Source organism: Sinocyclocheilus rhinocerous, unplaced genomic scaffold (genome assembly GCF_001515625.1).
Source record: "Sinocyclocheilus rhinocerous isolate Xijiao unplaced genomic scaffold, SAMN03320098_v1.1 scaffold263, whole genome shotgun sequence".
Lineage (NCBI taxonomy): Eukaryota > Metazoa > Chordata > Actinopteri > Cypriniformes > Cyprinidae > Sinocyclocheilus > Sinocyclocheilus rhinocerous.
The window spans coordinates 2,628,022-2,644,507 of NW_015645086.1; the positions used below are offsets into that span (position 1 = coordinate 2,628,022).

Below are 16,486 nucleotides of genomic sequence, written 5' to 3' on the forward strand. Positions count from 1 at the left end.
AAAAAAAAAAACATTAAATAATCTTACCACCATCATTTCTGCATCAAACAGAATTACAAAAATAAAAATGCTTTAATTAATAAATATTTAATTCTATAATAGTAATATAATATAGATATAATTAAAATGTTAATCAATATTACATTATAATAGTAGAAGTTTTACTAGTGTCCGACGTTCGAGACAATAGTTCAATTACACTACCATTCAAAATTTAGGTCCATTTTTTTTAATATATATATATATATATATATACAGTGGGTACGGAAAGTATTCAGACCCCCTTAAATTTTTCACTCTTTGTTATATTGCAGCCATTTGCTAAAATCATTTAAGTAAATTTTTTTTTCCTCATTAATGTACACACAGCACCCCATATTGACAGAAAAACACAGAATTGTTGACATCTTTGCAGATTTATTAAAAAAGAAAAACTGAAAAATGCTCAGTATTTAGTAGAAGCACCCTTTTGATCTAATACAGCCATGAGTCTTTGGGAAAGATGCAACAAGTTTTTCACACATGGATTTGGGGATCCTCTGCCATTCCTCCTTGCAGATCCTCTCCAGTTCTGTCAGGTTGGATGGTAAACGTTGGTGGACAGCCATTTTTAAGACACACACACACACACACACACAAACTCTCTGTTAACACATTAAACGCTGCATGGCAGACGGACGCCTAGATAGTCAATGTCCCTGTTAATACCCTTTAAACACCTTGTCTGTAAACTTGTCTTTGCTTCTGCACAGATGAATCTGGAGTAGGTATCTAAGGGTGTCACATTTCACAGACGAATGAGTTTATATGGTGTGCGCAGAACAAACCAAAGAATTTGGGTCACTCATTACAGAGGAAATTAATTGATGTAATGAGGGTGTGCCATGGAGAAATTCAGTGTGCTTGTCATAACCTATTTTTTCCTTTTGGTGTTTTCAAAAGATTCTCTTAAATAACACATGAAGATGCTGCAGGAGAGTAATGGTGCTGCCTCCATCTAGCGGCCACGTCTTGGATTACAGCACAAAGGAGACGGTGACATTAGGGTAGGCTGCATGATTACACAGAACACATTACCCAAGCTTTTTAGATATGTCAAAACTGAATACATTAAAATGAAATCCAAGGACACTTATAGTCACCCAGATACAAGAGACTTTTACAAAGACGTCTTGTGAAACTTATAACAGCAACAGCCAGCAGTCAACTGGCAATAGTTTTTCAGAGTGTGGAAATTTAACGGTTTTAAAATTATGTAACCTGGCAACAACTTTTCATAACATCTGAACAATGAAGTTTGGTTTTTATTGGTTTTAAGGTGAAATACACCACAAATACACCATACTTGAATGCCAACTGAATGTTTCTGAAAATGCTCAAGAAAACATTCTAAACGAAGTAGTGTATTTTGATCAAGTATCAACATCTGAATTGAATTATTTTATATTATATATTATTTATTATAATATATTTATATATATTTACAACTAAAACTAAAACCTTGTAGAGTTGATTACATGTGATAAACTAATGCTACAGTAAATGAGTTAAACATGGCATTTAATATACATCCATCCATATATATATGTATATATGGTACATATTACATTACATAATGTTTAATATACGTGTATATATATATATATATATCATATCAATGTATTCAAAGGTATATTAAAAGTATTATGAAAAATGCCTCTTTATTGATTTTATTATAAGCATTACTGTATGTTTTAATATTACAATATATTATGAAACATTACAAATTATATAATATATTACACAATAAAATTGTGATATAGTTTCTAACATGTAAAGAATAGAAAAATAATTTTTAATTAAATAAATAAAAAAATATTATTTGATGTACAAAAGATAAGAAGACTCACGTCGTCAAAACATGTCGTAAATCTAGCAAAGTTTTTTACATTTTAATTTTTGTATTGTAAATTTATACCACTTTGTGTTTTTCTACCTTGGCATTAAATTACAGTGTTTTTAATACAATGGCTGAGGGAGTGATGGAAATTTGACATCTGTCTCTCTTCTGAGCAACATAAATCTCTCAATATTTTTTTTTTCTCTCTTGTAAAGTCATAGAATGCTTATCGTGGATATTTGCTTTTGCTATTGGGGCAAATGAAGATGCAAAAAAATATATTTATTGTAGTTTCCATTCACCACTATAGAAGTTCACCCAACTATGACGATTCCGCTTCTGAGGACCCCGGAAATGTGAAAAGGATTGATAAGACACCTGCTGATTTCATCCTCTAGAGAACCACATCACCTGGTCAAACTACACAACCTCTACAACTACTAAATAATGGATAAACAAAGAGTAACTACTCAAACAATCCCACATGAAAACTTAATGACAGAAACAGTATGTAGCATCAGTATGATTAACGATATGGATGCGACGACTGATCATGCGGAGTCTTACCTGTCGTTTGATGAAGCTGGAGGTGGTGTCAGAGGAGGTGCTGCCATCTGAGCGTTTAAAACGACCTTTGCGCTTCGGTAACTTTCGTGGTAGCTATATGGAGACGACCACATCAAAACAAACAGTCACCCGGTTACAGTAACATCAGACACAAGATGCCTTATAAATAAGACGCACTTTGTGGAAAATCCAGTTTATGATAATAGTTGTGTTTTGTAAACATGGTCTAAGATGGTCATTAATTGACACAAGCTGATTTTTAGCTGACGACACCATTTCCCCAAAATCCTCTTGACCAACTTAAACTGGTATGACTAGCTAATATCCGGTTTGTTGCTGGTCCATGATGGTCTACCAGCTAATGGCCATTTTGGACAACTAATAGCCAACTCAGACCGGTTAGAAACCAGCTACCATCGTCAAAAACACAGATACTAGTTTATATTCTGGTATTTCAGTCAGGGATAGGGCAGGTGGCCATGAGACTTTAGTTGGCTACAGGTGAGACCCATGACTAGTGAGGGCTCACCATAAGGGAATTTTGAGAGATTTTAAAGCCGTTTATCCGCACTAATCACACAAAGAAAACAAGTGTTTAGACTGATAAATGAACACTGTGTCTACAGATTCCCGGCCTGAAGGACGAGGCCTTGGTTGCGGTGGGAAATCTCAGGGCGGAGGAAAAACAGGAATTGGGAGTTTCGCGGATGGTGGAGGAGCATCAAAACATCTTATCAACATCTCGCCTCCGCTCATTAAAAACAGCGCGTGACTGATTAAAAGCGCGATATTACACGGGCAGATTGTGTAGCTGTAGCGCTCTGCGGATATATGAAGCGCTTCGACGCACGACTGCTCAACAACAAGTAGCAGGAAATTAACCATTTATGAGATCATATTCAAATCCCCAAAAAATCTTACCTGAAAATAGTGCGACTGAGAAGCGCTTTCTACACCAGACAGAGGGTCTGCGGAAGATTTGGACATCTTTACTTGCACCATCTATTTGAGAGCGCAGGGAGGCGGGTGCATGCATGCATTGGTGCTTACTGGAAGAAACGGCGATGCCAAATACATATGCCTGCCGAGGAAGAAGAGGGTATCACGCTTGAACAGTAAAGCCTTTGTTTGAGCTGCGTACGCAGAGATCCTAAGATATATTCCCTCGCGCAGGTTATTATAAATGGAGATCGCAATACAGGTGTACAAACGCAAAGGGGCTGTTTCTTGTGCGTGCGCCTTTTGTAATGATGATGTGTCTCGAGCTACAGTGTGCTGCGTTCTCTCTCTCTCTCTCTCTCACTCACTCTCTCTCTCTCTCCAGAGCATGCAATATTTGCCTTTCTTGTACAGTAATAACATGCATGGAAATTAGTCTTTAAGCAATGCAAATTTCCCATCCAAAAGTCGTTAGATAAACGAATCAAAGAATATTTTAAGATCTTATCAGCTACATTGTAATACAGTTAATTTCTATATACTAAACGTTGTGCATATCTCAGATTTCTCAATTAAGTACATAAATTGCAGTGGTTTACATCACAACAACTCAGGTGAGATGGTCCTCACTGCAGAACACAAGATCCAGGGGCGAGGTTGGATCCAGATCCAACTCCTCCCACCTTAAATATTCCTAAATCTAACCGTCTCCACACCCTGATCCCTAAACCCACCCATCTCCACCCCTAAACCTACCAATCTCCACCCCCTAGATCTTGTGTTCTGCAGTGAGGGGCTACTGGAGATATCACCAAAACAGTTCTGCATAAATAACACTTGTTTCTTTGACAGCCCTAGCCTGTAAATAGCAAGAAAGAAAGCGGTTCGCGCAATTTAGCCAATCAGAAAACTATCATTTACAATTAAAAGTATAATTTACATATATATATTTACATATATATATATATATATATATATATGTAATTCCTAACAGAATGTGACGTGGCAAGAAACGTTTTGCTTTTTCGACATATTAGGCATACAAATAATATTTTTTTATGGGCATATTTTAAAATATTATTTTGTGGGCATATTTTAAAATATTATTTATTAATAACCGAAAATGATCACTTCCCAACTAGAATTTCACCTGGAATTTCCTTCACCTTTTTATTTATTTATTTATTTTATTTGTTTTATTTATTTATTTTATTTTATTTATTTTATTTTATTTGTTTTATTTATTTATTTTACTTAACAAAATATTTACAAACAATTGGTCCCCCCCCAATGTTCAAGACATGGTTACCATCTTGACATAAATAATATTTATTTTTTAAATCTTTATAAATAAATAAATCATGTGAACTTGTAACTCAATGTCATTGGGTATATTAACAGGGGCGGGATCTTAGTTCCTTCTAATGAAAAGTGCACTATCAACAATTTTTTTTAATGATTTTTTCTAAATCTGTCATTTTTTTAAGTTCAATGAAAAAAAGAAAATTAAAAAAACAATATCATCAATATCTAACTATTTAACTTATAGTTGACACTAAAGCTTACTTTGTCTTTATGAAAAAGTAAACTACAAATGCCCTCTTCTGGCACTTTGGATCATATATGCCTTATACCTTATATGATGTCAAGTGTGTTTTCCCTTGTAATACATTATTTCTTTTGATTGTAATAGTTAATTATATTGTGACTTCACTATATTTATAATTATATCTATTAATATTACAATCACCTATAACTGTAAAATCGTACATTTAGCATGTGTGCTTTGGTTTTATATGGCATCTTTAGCTAGTTTTATGTGTCCAAACTAGGAAGTACTTTCAAAAATGTAAAGGGAAATGTATCATTACAGCTTGGAAGAGAAAAGGAATGTGGCTCAGTGGAAACTCTAAGGTGTGGTTTTTCATCATAAACGCACATATACTCACACCCTCTTAAGTGTTGAAAGCTGCTGTCTCATTTACAGTATGACAGAGGATCTGAAGCACTGATCCAAGAGCACCTTTAAAATCCCCCCCAAAAGCCCACCATGGACAGGAAAGCTGGTCTCAAAACAATAAACTAATAAACTTAAATAAAAATAAATAATAATAATCAGAGCTGGGTAGTAACATTTTAAAATACCCTGAATCAGACTACAGTTACTTTTTTTATTGATTACATGATTACATATTAATCACAAAATAGCAATAAATTATTCATAATTTAATTGATTCTCCCTAATTCTTATTTTTCATCTTTTAAGTTTTCCTTTCTGCCTATATACATCCATAAAGTCTTCCAGTTTTGTGGACATTCACACAAACACCAGTCACTAGTCAGGTGGCTATATAATCACACAGAAAATTGAGTGGCCACACAGCATTTGAGCACTGGATTTACAGAAATCATTTCAGTTTTAAGAAGTGTTTTCTCAGCATTTCAACAAATGATTTTTTAAAATAATCATTCAGTGGGTTGTTTGTATTACTGTGTCTTTAGAAGGCGTTTGTCTTTCAAACACGTTAAAATGCACAAATTCACATTATTTCTTATTTACATGTAATTCAGGGATTCACAAACTTTTTGTCAGCAGTCACCTAATATATTTACTTGAAGTACCCCCTCAGATTTTAAGGTAATAAGTTAATAATTAAGTATAATTTTTGCATGTTCTCGGTTCCCTCTCGAGCTTTCACGGGACATCACGTAGACATTTCTCCGTTATGGGAACTCCTTCCCTTCCAACCTTTCCTGAAGTCCTATTGGCTCACGCCAGTCCAAATGACTGGCCAATTGTCGCAAAGTATGCAAATCGCATGCAAATACTGACGCGCTCGAGAGGCAGTATAAAAGGCGGTGCACGCGACAATTACGTCAGAATCTTCTCCTTCACTTTGCTGAATAACCTAAGAATATGGCTTATAAACTATTACAGCTCACTTAAGGTTCGCTCATCAGAGGGCAGTGCCTGGATTGCCGCTCCTCTGCAGCGTTCAGGTGAGTATAACATTTTTCTTCAGATGCCAGATGAGTCCGTCTGCCCTCTATCAGTGGCGGACCATAAGGACTCTGGTGATGAGTTCATGCCGACAAAATGTCCTGCAGGACATCGGCCCGGCTTCTCACGTCCCCCTTCCATGGCGGAGCGGAGAGCCGAGTGCAGATAACATTAAGCGCGAAGGCAAGGAGTCACCTGATGCGACTGTGCGGAAAAGCACGCGAAGGCGAGGAGTCACCTGATGCCCAGGCACGCGTCTTATCAGCCTTCCAGATTTCGCTGGACTATTACGTCAGTTGTTCACGCCCCTACGAAGTGGTGTTCAACTAGGTCGTATAGCCATTCACAGTCTGTAGTGACAGGCGCAGATGCCGCCGCCCACACCGGTTAAAATGCCATGCAAAGCTATGAGGCACGTTATGCCGAGGCGCGCTTTCCAGCAGCAGACCGCGAGATTGAGGTCTTCTTTGGCGCATGGCTCATCGCAGTGCAGGGACACCAAGACTCCGCTCTCTCACTCATTCAGGGCGATATGCAGCCTCCACTTCAGTGCGGCGACAAGCGCTTCAGTCGCTTACCCACTCACCAGCAGTAAAGCGGCCAAATTTGTGTTAGATGTGTGTGTTGGATCATAAAAAAAAAAAAAAAATGCATAGATGTGCACAAAAGAGCTCTTTCCTCCTCACTCAGTCAATATAGCGCCGCTCGCCCCGCCTCAGAGCGGTGCAGAGCCGCTGCTCACACATGTTATAGCCACGCAGCACTCGCCGGCGCATCCAACGACCAAGCCAAAAGCTAAAGACGCTATGTCAGTTCCTGAGCGCGTGGAAAACTATTCCGGGAATCTCGCGCTGGTTACTCGGTGTGATAGAGCGTGGGTACGCCCTTGAATTCCGACACAGACCACCCCGAAGTCTCTAACATTGCCTCGAAATGCCCTGGTTCTGAGACAAGAGGTATGCAACCTGCTCGAAAAAGGAGCGGTAGAACGAGTCCCTCCGAGCGAGCTGGAGAGCGGGTTTTACAACCACCATTTTATGGTGCCCAAGAGAGATTGCAGGACTCCGCCCGATTCTAGATCTCAGGCCCATCAACAGAGCACTCTGAAAGCGTGCGTTCAGGATGATAAAACAGATCCTGGCGCGAATTCGCCCCGGGTACTGGTTGCGTCCGTGAATTTAAAGGACGCGTACTTTCACATTCAGATAGCAGCGGATCACAGACGCTTTCTGAGATTTGCTTTCGAGGCACAGCGTACCAGTACTCTGTTCTCCCGTTTGGGCTGGCTTTGGCCCTGCGCATTTTTTCGAAGTGCATGGACGTAGCTCTCGCCCCCCTCAGAGCGAGCGGGATGCGCGTTCTCAATTATTTGGATGACTGGCTGATCTTAGCTCAGTCACGGGACACACTATAGACAGCCATATAGACAAACTGTTTCGTCACTTGGAGTTCTTGGGGCTATGTGTGAATGTGCGTAAGAGCATTCTCGCCCCGAGTCAGTCTATGACGTATCCGAGAGTGTGCTTCGACTCGGTGGAGATGCGCGCTCGCCTCTCTCGGGAGCGCTCGGCGGCCATTTTGTCTTCCCTGCACCATTTCAGACTGGGCAGCTCTGATCACTTGAAGTAATGTCAGAGGCTGCTGGGACTCATGGCAGCGGCATCAGTATGTCATCTGGGTTTACTACACATGCGCCCGCTGCAGTTATGGCTGAAATCTCGAGCCCCTTGGACGGCGTGGACTTCGGACCATTTGCGCATCGCGGTCTCCCACAGCTGCATCGAAGCCCTGAGGCTATGGCGCAAAGATCTCCTCAGCCGGGGGGTTCCCCTGGGCTTGATGATGTCACGTGTCCTGGTCACGACGGATGCGTCGACTCGTGGATGGGGAGCAGTGTGCGAGGGCATGCCGGCTTCAGGGCTGTGGTCAGAACCTCAGAGCCGGTGGCACATAAACTGCTTGGAGCTGGAAGCAGTGTTCTTAGCTCTAAAGGATTTACGGCCGCGGCTGGAACAGTGACATGTACTGATTCGCACCGACAACGTCTGTGGTGTCGTACATAAATCACCAAGGGGGCGTACGATCCAAGGCTCGGTACAAGCAGGCAGCGAATCTCCTGCTATGGGCGGACCGTCACTTTCTCTCCATCAAAGCAGCACACATACCCGGTCTCCTGAATCGCGGGGCGGACATGCTTTCGAGGAAAGGGATTCCTCGAGAGTGGAGGTTGCACCCCGAGTCGTTTCGGATGATTTGGGCCCGCTACGGGAGAGCGGAGGTCGATCTGTTCGCCACGAGCGAGAATGCGCACTGCCCGCTGTTCTTCTCCCTGTCTCACTCTCCGCTGGAAGGGGACGCTCTGACATCGCACTGGCCAGCAGCCAGGCTGTATGCGTTCCTCCGATCAAGATAATGCAGCTGGTGATTTGCAAGATCAGGGAGGAGGAGGCTTCGGTGACATTCGTCACCCCGAACTAACCGAACCAGCCTTGGTTCCCGGACCTGACAAAGCTGCTGGTGGCCCTGCATTCTCGTGTGCTTGATACGCTCTCGGAGGCACGGGCGCCCTCCAAGAAACATTTCTATGCTCTAAAATAGGGAGTGTTTGTGGTGCCGTGATGTTCATATCAACCCGGCTGCTTGCTCCGTGTCGGATGTTCTGCGTTTTCTACAGTACAGGCTTGATAGTGGATGTCTACCATCAACACTGGCCGCTATTGCCTCGTTTCGTTCCCCGCTGGGCGGGCAATCGATCGGTAGGCACTACGGTGGTTGTGCCAAGGGCCTGGCCATGTCAAAAAGGAGGCTTTCCCACTGGATTGTGGATGCTTACACGGCTGTTATACGAGCCAATGTTTGGAATGTCCTTTGCACATTAGGGCCCACTCAACAAGAGCTATCGCCTCCTCCTGGTCGTGGTCGAGAGGTATGTCTATTCAGGATATATGCTTTGCAGCTGGCTGGTCTTCTCAGAATAACTTCGCCAGGTTTTACAAGTTGGACGTTCAGTCTCGTAACCTCGGTTCCCTGAGAGCGGGAACGAGACATCACGGAGGTCGCCGTGTTCGCTGCTCGACCAGCTAAGCGACGTTCAGTATCAGATTCTGACGTAATTGTCGCGTGCACCGCCTTTTATACTACCTCTTGAGCGCATCAGTATTTGCATGCGTTTTGCATACTTCGCGACAATTGGCCAGTCATTTGGACTAGCGTGAGCCAATAGGACTTCAGGAAAGGTTGGAAGGGAAGGAGTTCCCATAACGGAGAAATGTCTCCGTGATGTCTCATTCCCGCTCTCAGGGAACCGAGGTTACGATAGTAACCGGAGACGTTCTCTGACGTTCGTTAATGGTCACATGACATGCAGGTAAACAAATAAAATATTACATTTTTTAGTAAGTGTTTTATTTTGATTTATGTTATTTTTAAATTATTTATTTTAATTGTACTTTTTTATTATATAATTAATGATTTGCTTTTCATTAAACTCATAAACCCCTGCAGTTCCTTCACAAACCCCGGTTTGGGAAACCTTGATGTAATCATGTTTAATGCAGTTCATGTTGTTAATAAAAACGAATGGAATATATTTTATTTTTCTTTGCGTTTTTATATCAATATGGTACAAGATTATCCTATTTAAATCAATGTGATAAACAAGTTTGGTCAAAAGTAATCTAAAAGTATTGTAATCAAAAAGTAGTCTGATTATATTACCCAAAATGTGTAATGTAATGGATTACGTTACTAACTACAATTTTTAAACATGCAAATTGGAATAAGTAACGGATTACAATTTGTTAGTAATCTACCCAGCTCTGATAATAACAATAATAATAATAAACGTAGCAAAAATGTAATTAAAAAGTAATTATAGTCCTACTAAAAATCTTGACAGAATGGCTATGATTTTAATACTACAAGTGTGTTCAGAGCACAGTTAGTTCAGTCTTCAAATTTAATTGGCTGAGTTGCATTCTGGGACTTTTGGATGCTTTGTCTGTGTTTGTATATTCCAGACGGACTGTCGCTGAGCACGAAATTGAATACTTCCCTACAATATAGTATGTGAGAAACAGTACGCCAAAAATGTCAGAATTAACAGTATTCATAAAACAGTAAGTGAATATTACCTGGATGACCTACTACTAATCAGTCATTCAACTGATTCGTTCAAAAACACTGATTCATTCAGGAACGAGACACTTGTTTGCTTCTCAGCAGTTAATTCTGCTTTGGCTTCATTTGGAACTTATGGAGCCCCGCACATGACATGCAAGAAAAAATAAATAAATCGTGCGCACGATTTACTAATTTGTTCCCTCAACGTACTAAAACATGCACACGATTACTATTTTGTTCCATCGATTTGCTAATTCGTTCCCTCGATTTGCTAAATCGTGCGCACGATTTATAAATCGAGAACGAATTAGTCAATTGTGCGCACGATTTAGCAAATCGAGGGAACGAATTAGTAAATCGAGTGCACAATTTATAAATCGAAGGAACGAAATAGTAAATCGTGCACACGATTTAGCCTACTATTTTTTTCCTGCATGCCATGTGCAGGGCTCCGTAGGAATTAGCGATATTGTGTCCAAAATATTAGTTACACACCAGATTAACTTCTTGTTTATTAAACTGTAGTATAAAATATACCCATGAGTCACGTTGTCTGTTGTTTTCTGTGTTAGTTTTCCTTTGACCTAGTTTTGCTTAGTTGTCTCAATTATGTCTGTAACGGGGCTAACGAGACGTGAGACGTGCGGATCCATATGCAAGGCTTTATTTCCAAGACGTGAGGTCATATAACAAGCATGGGTCAAGCAATGGCAAACAGGTACAACACAGGCAAGACAAAGAGTAATCCTAGGACAAGCGTGGGTCTTCGATAGGCGAACAGAATCCAGAGGGCTTGACAAAAGGTGTAATCCGTAATACACAGGCAAAGACCTTCACACAGGAAAACAGGCAAGGCAAGACTAGACTTAACTATGAACTATGAACTAGACCGGGAACTGGCTCCGTAAAGTAGCTACCGCTAGAAGAGTGATAAATGCTAAACAATACTCGGCGTTGAATGGTGGTGTGAGACTGATTTATATAGTGTGTGTTATTGGTAGCTTTCAGGTGAGCGTGTGATTGGTTACAGCTGTGTGCAATCAGTGCAATGGATGATGGGAAATGTAGTCCAGGGTATAGTGTAACAGTCTGTGTAGTGTGAGAGTCCATGTAGTGAGCGGGTGACCTCTGGTGGTGAGTGAACGGAAGTTCATAGACCGGATTCGTGACAATGTCATTCTGTTCCCCTGTGTTTTAATTATCTCGGTAGTCCCAGTGTTTAACTACTCTTAGTTCCTTCTAGTCTCTGTCCGTCTTGGTTTGCATTTATGTTTGTGTCTATAATATGTTGTTCTATGTTGGTTTCAGTTATCTCCTGTGTTCCTTGTGGATTAATTATTAAAAGACTGTGGATTACTCTTCGTCATCGTGAGCTTATTAAATAGCACCTCAGCGTGACACATGCTGTTATTCTGAATATTAGGAATAAAATCACTTCCTCTAAACTACAGGTATTTCAACCTCCTCATTTCCACATATAAGACAGTGGCTGAAAATATAGTGATATGGTTGAAATATTAAGAGTAGTAGGCTAATATTCTGCCAGTGATTGGTGTAACTGGAGTTGTGATCCAAAGTGTCTTGTGTTTTGTGCTTGTCCAAAGGCTCTTCCTTCCTGTTTACGCCGTCATGCTGAAGCAATCGGGCTGTCAATCACGTGCATGTAAACTTCTCTGGCAGCCACTAATCGTCAGACGCTAAAATCATGCGGCCAGTGTTGGGAGTCGATGTGACAAGTGATGCACTGCTGACAGCTGGACCCTAATTTCACTATGAAACAGCAGGGCGCTGTCTCTGTGTAATTACAGGTGATAAAGAGCTTTATTTGTGTTGTTTGTTTTGATTGAAATGATTGTCATGCATATGGTTTCTACTGCCATGCCTTAAACATAAACACCCCTCTAATTGGCACAACTGTTTTGTAATACGTTGCTTATAATAGTATGCAGGTATGTCATATAAGACAAGAGCTGATGTGTGGCTGTATACTTAACCCTACAAAGCCTGGGCCCTGACATATAAACAAATAAAGAAATTGGCTTGAAATGGAAAAGTTGAAACTTTAGATAAAACATTAATAAAATCTAAAAAAAAAGAAGAAGAAGAAGATGGGTTTTGGTGAGTATCATAATAGACACAACAGGCTTTTATGGCTCATAGTACACTGTAAAAATCAGTAACCTGTAACTGTAACCTTAAAGAGCAAACTTTACCTGATTTAACCCATGAATAAAATAAAATAAAAATACATTACAAAATAAATAATAGTTTTTTTGGTATAAATTATTGTATTTAGGTGTTTTTTTCATTTTTTTTTTTTCATGTAAAACCAGTTCATTTAGAGCTTTTTTTTTCAGTGTATGAAAAACCACCTCAGTTTTATTCAGAGGCCCAAACTGAACTGAAAATATGCAATTGATGCAGATATTATTTATATGGTCAGTAAGTAAGTTGAAATGTGTATGTAATGAGATTTATAACAATATAACAGAATACTTTCATTTAAATAAAATACATGAAAATACATGATATCAGTGTCCCTCTATACCTCCCAATTACATATATTTAAGTGCTCAATTTATATGATTAAAGCTCTATGGTTTTTATTGTGGGGGCAAAACACATAATGCAATGCAGTACAATGATGATATGTTTGATGCTTTTAACACAATGCGTCAAAAAATTATTTATGGATAATCAAGTAATCCTAAGTTGCTTCAGTCCATTTCAAGTATTCATCAAGTTATTCTTATATTTAATTTATAAAAATCAGTAAAGATTTCGCAGCAAAAAGACGTGAACCACAACCTGAAGAAAGATACTAAAAGGCTTTGTACTTGCTAAAACATATAAACTATCAATCAGAAGACAGAAGACATACTAGATTGTGTACAACTGGTTTTTCCAGCAAAGTTTTGGTCATGCTGATAGTTTAGAGGCCTTAGAAATGTGCATTTGATCAAATATGATAAAGTAGGCTTTAAAGGGTTAATTAGTACAGTTCTATACTCGCCAGCATGGCCTTCTGATAGCAGAAGAGCTGTTAAAGGTATATTATGTTAAAGTTTCACTATTACAGATATCCGATACACAAGTTGCCCAAGGCGGCTGAATCAAACAAACGACAGCACTGGTTCAAATAGCAACGCTGCTTCCCCAGAGAGCACAGCCCTACCTTACGGCAATGAGGAACCTATGAAGGGCAAAGATCTGGCAGTCTATCCAGACCTATTTGTTAGCTGAACATTAGACAAATAGTCCTGTACTGTACTGCCGTCACTACAGAACAGCAAAGCAACAAGCAGTGTACAGCGGCACTGAATTACAATCGTGTAAACACAGCAGACGGAAATAATTTCAAGCTTTTGTGTAAATGAAAAGCAGGCCGCTCATGTTTGTGTCTTAGTGTGTTTAGATGATTTAATCAACGTCATTTAATGCTTGCAAGACACATATCCTTCTGCACTTCATAAGTGGTGGGTGTGCTGTTAAAATGAAACAGGTTTGGCTTCACTAGGTAGTCTTTAGTATACTTACTACCTGTATTTGTCTTGGCTTGTTCCGTGTCTATTCAAATGACTGATTCACGTTTATGCTAACTCTATTCATGTGTGTTTGCTGCCTCGCACAGTAATTACTCTGCGCAGCCCTATATGCTATTGTTGCTGTTGTCTGCCCTGTACTCAGTGCAGTTCATTTACACAACCATTTGGCTCTCTAGCACTTTGCATAACTACAAAGCGAAGTACAGCTGGAAATTTGTTCACTAGAAGTTGCTATTGTTGCTGTTGTCTGCTGTTGTCTAAAGCAAGTTCATTTACACAACCATTTGGCTCTCTAGCACTTTGCATAACTACAAAGCGAAGTACAGCTGGAAATTTGTTCACTAGAAGTTCACTAGAATTCAGTGTCCAGTACATTCTTGCAGTGCATCATAAAAACAAGTTGTATATAGGGCACTTGTTGAATGAGTAAATTGCAAATGGTTTACCTTAAATGTGTTTTTATGAGACGTCGTATAATTGCATAATTCAGTATGGTGCATTTGAGTTTGCAGCAGTTTGGCCTGCAGTTGTTGTTGTCGACAACATAATGATATGACATCACTTTCTTAGAATGATAAGAGCAAGTCATAATTCTGAGAAATAATTTACACTACCGTTCAGTAAAAACAGTAATATTGTGAAGTAATATTACAATTTAAAATAACTGTTTTCTGTTTGAATATATTTTAAAATGTAAAAAATTTCTGTGATGCAGTGCTGAATTTTCAGCATCATTACTCCAGTCTTCATTGTCACATGATCCTTCAGAAATCATATATCAAATCCTTGCCGAATTCAAAAATAATAATTTTATTTAAAAAAAAAATACTGACACCAAACTTTTGAACAGTATATACCGTAAACCTATAAGTTACCATAAGTGATAAGAAAACAATCAATGTAATATGTGGAAAAAGATTCAATGGTTTAGAAAATGTACAGTTAAGGACACAGAAAAGAAATAGTCTGAAGTGAAGTATTCAAAAGCATTATATTGTGTTTTGTTGATCTGATAGAGCTCCGTTAGGGTTTATTTGTTTGTTTTTAGAAACTGGTTCTAAAACTAAATAATGGCCTTTGTCACTTGGCAGGGCATGTAATATGGGTCTGGGGTTTGGGTTGGGTGTTTCTATGGAGTGCCACCTAAACCTCTTATTATAGCACACAGGAATGCCTAAACTCAACTGTGGCAAACACTTACCACAGATTTGCAAGTTGATATCTGATAACCCATACTGCCACAGTTTCCTCTTGCTTTTCTATCCAGCAATATTTTCTTTAAATGTACACTTCATGGAAAGCACCATCAATGTGGGTGCAGCAGACAATAGTGAGGGCGACTGACTTCCAGTCTTTATCTTTGTTATCTGATATGTTATAGAGGAACTCTGGCTGATATGCATGCTATAAAATGTCACCACTGTCAGACAGGAAATCTTACAGTGTTGGCAGCTCACTATAAAATATTGTATTAAATGCAGGAGCCATTTTGCTTTTCTGATTACGGTAGCAACTAATAAGACTAATAAATAAAATGATATATGAACTAAAAATCCAAAACTGTTACTTTTTCAGGATGTGTGACTGGACATATCAGGAGCGTGTATAAATAATAATAAATATAGACACTAAAATCATGTAGCCAGTGTTGGGAGTCGATGTGACAAGTGGTGCAAGTTATATACAGTTTTTAATAAAAATTATGATAAAACTGTATATAACTCACTAAAGTCTGTGAGATGTTTTTGCACTCATTTGAAAGCCAACTTTTACAAAATGTTTACATAAATATTGGAAGGTATTGACAAAAAGTAGGCACACTGTAGAAATATATTTTTTAAATTGTATATATATATATATATAAAATACTGACCCCAAACTGTTTTGAACTGTAGTACTTATAATATGTGGTAAAGTTAACATTAAAAATATTTACCATCAAATAAACTATCATATTAACATCATATAAATTACAATGGAAATCAATGGGCTACAATGTTGGTTTCCCACCATGCAAAATATCACCAAGAAGAAAGAAAGAAAGTCATCCAGGTTTGGAACGACATGAAGGTGAAAGAAAAAAATGATGAAAATGGTGAAAACTTTTCATTTTTTGATGAAGTAACCCTTCAAACCATAACATAAGATTTACTTAATATTTAATACAGATATATCAAAGTTAAGATAAATGGAAATATAGATAATATAAAATATACATTCCTGACAGAAGAATGTTCATTAATCAAATAGAATTTATTAAAATAAAAGTTTATATATACTATATATATATATATATATATATATACTGTATATATAAACTTTTATTTTAATAAATTCTATTTGATTAATGAACATTCTTCTGTCAGGAATGTATATTTTATATTATCTATATTTCCATTTATCTTAACTTTGATATATCTGTATTAAATATTA

At 38.6% G+C, this 16,486-nt stretch overlaps 1 protein-coding gene and 1 long non-coding RNA gene across 4 annotated transcripts in view; both read right to left on the reverse strand.

The window, feature by feature from the left end:
* The window catches only part of LOC107705735 (voltage-dependent L-type calcium channel subunit beta-4-like), a 32,264-nt gene extending 28,507 nt beyond the window's left edge, over positions 1 to 3,757 (reverse strand). For all 3 annotated transcript variants that reach the window (XM_016509181.1, XM_016509180.1, XM_016509182.1), the window contains exons 1-2: positions 3,368 to 3,757; positions 2,447 to 2,539 (exon numbers count right to left, since the gene is read on the reverse strand). In XM_016509181.1, the coding sequence (XP_016364667.1) occupies positions 2,447 to 2,539; positions 3,368 to 3,448 (174 nt within the window). In that variant the 5' untranslated portion in view covers positions 3,449 to 3,757. The remainder of the gene's footprint in view (positions 1 to 2,446; positions 2,540 to 3,367) is intronic.
* A 5,232-nt stretch (positions 3,758 to 8,989) lies between these two features.
* Positions 8,990 to 11,647, reverse strand: LOC107705736 (uncharacterized). The gene is made up of 3 exons (XR_001636097.1): positions 11,635 to 11,647; positions 11,426 to 11,427; positions 8,990 to 9,149 (listed from the first exon to the last, which is right to left on the reverse strand). It is a non-coding gene; the product is annotated as an uncharacterized LOC107705736 (long non-coding RNA).
* Positions 11,648 to 16,486: the final 4,839 nt, after the last annotated feature.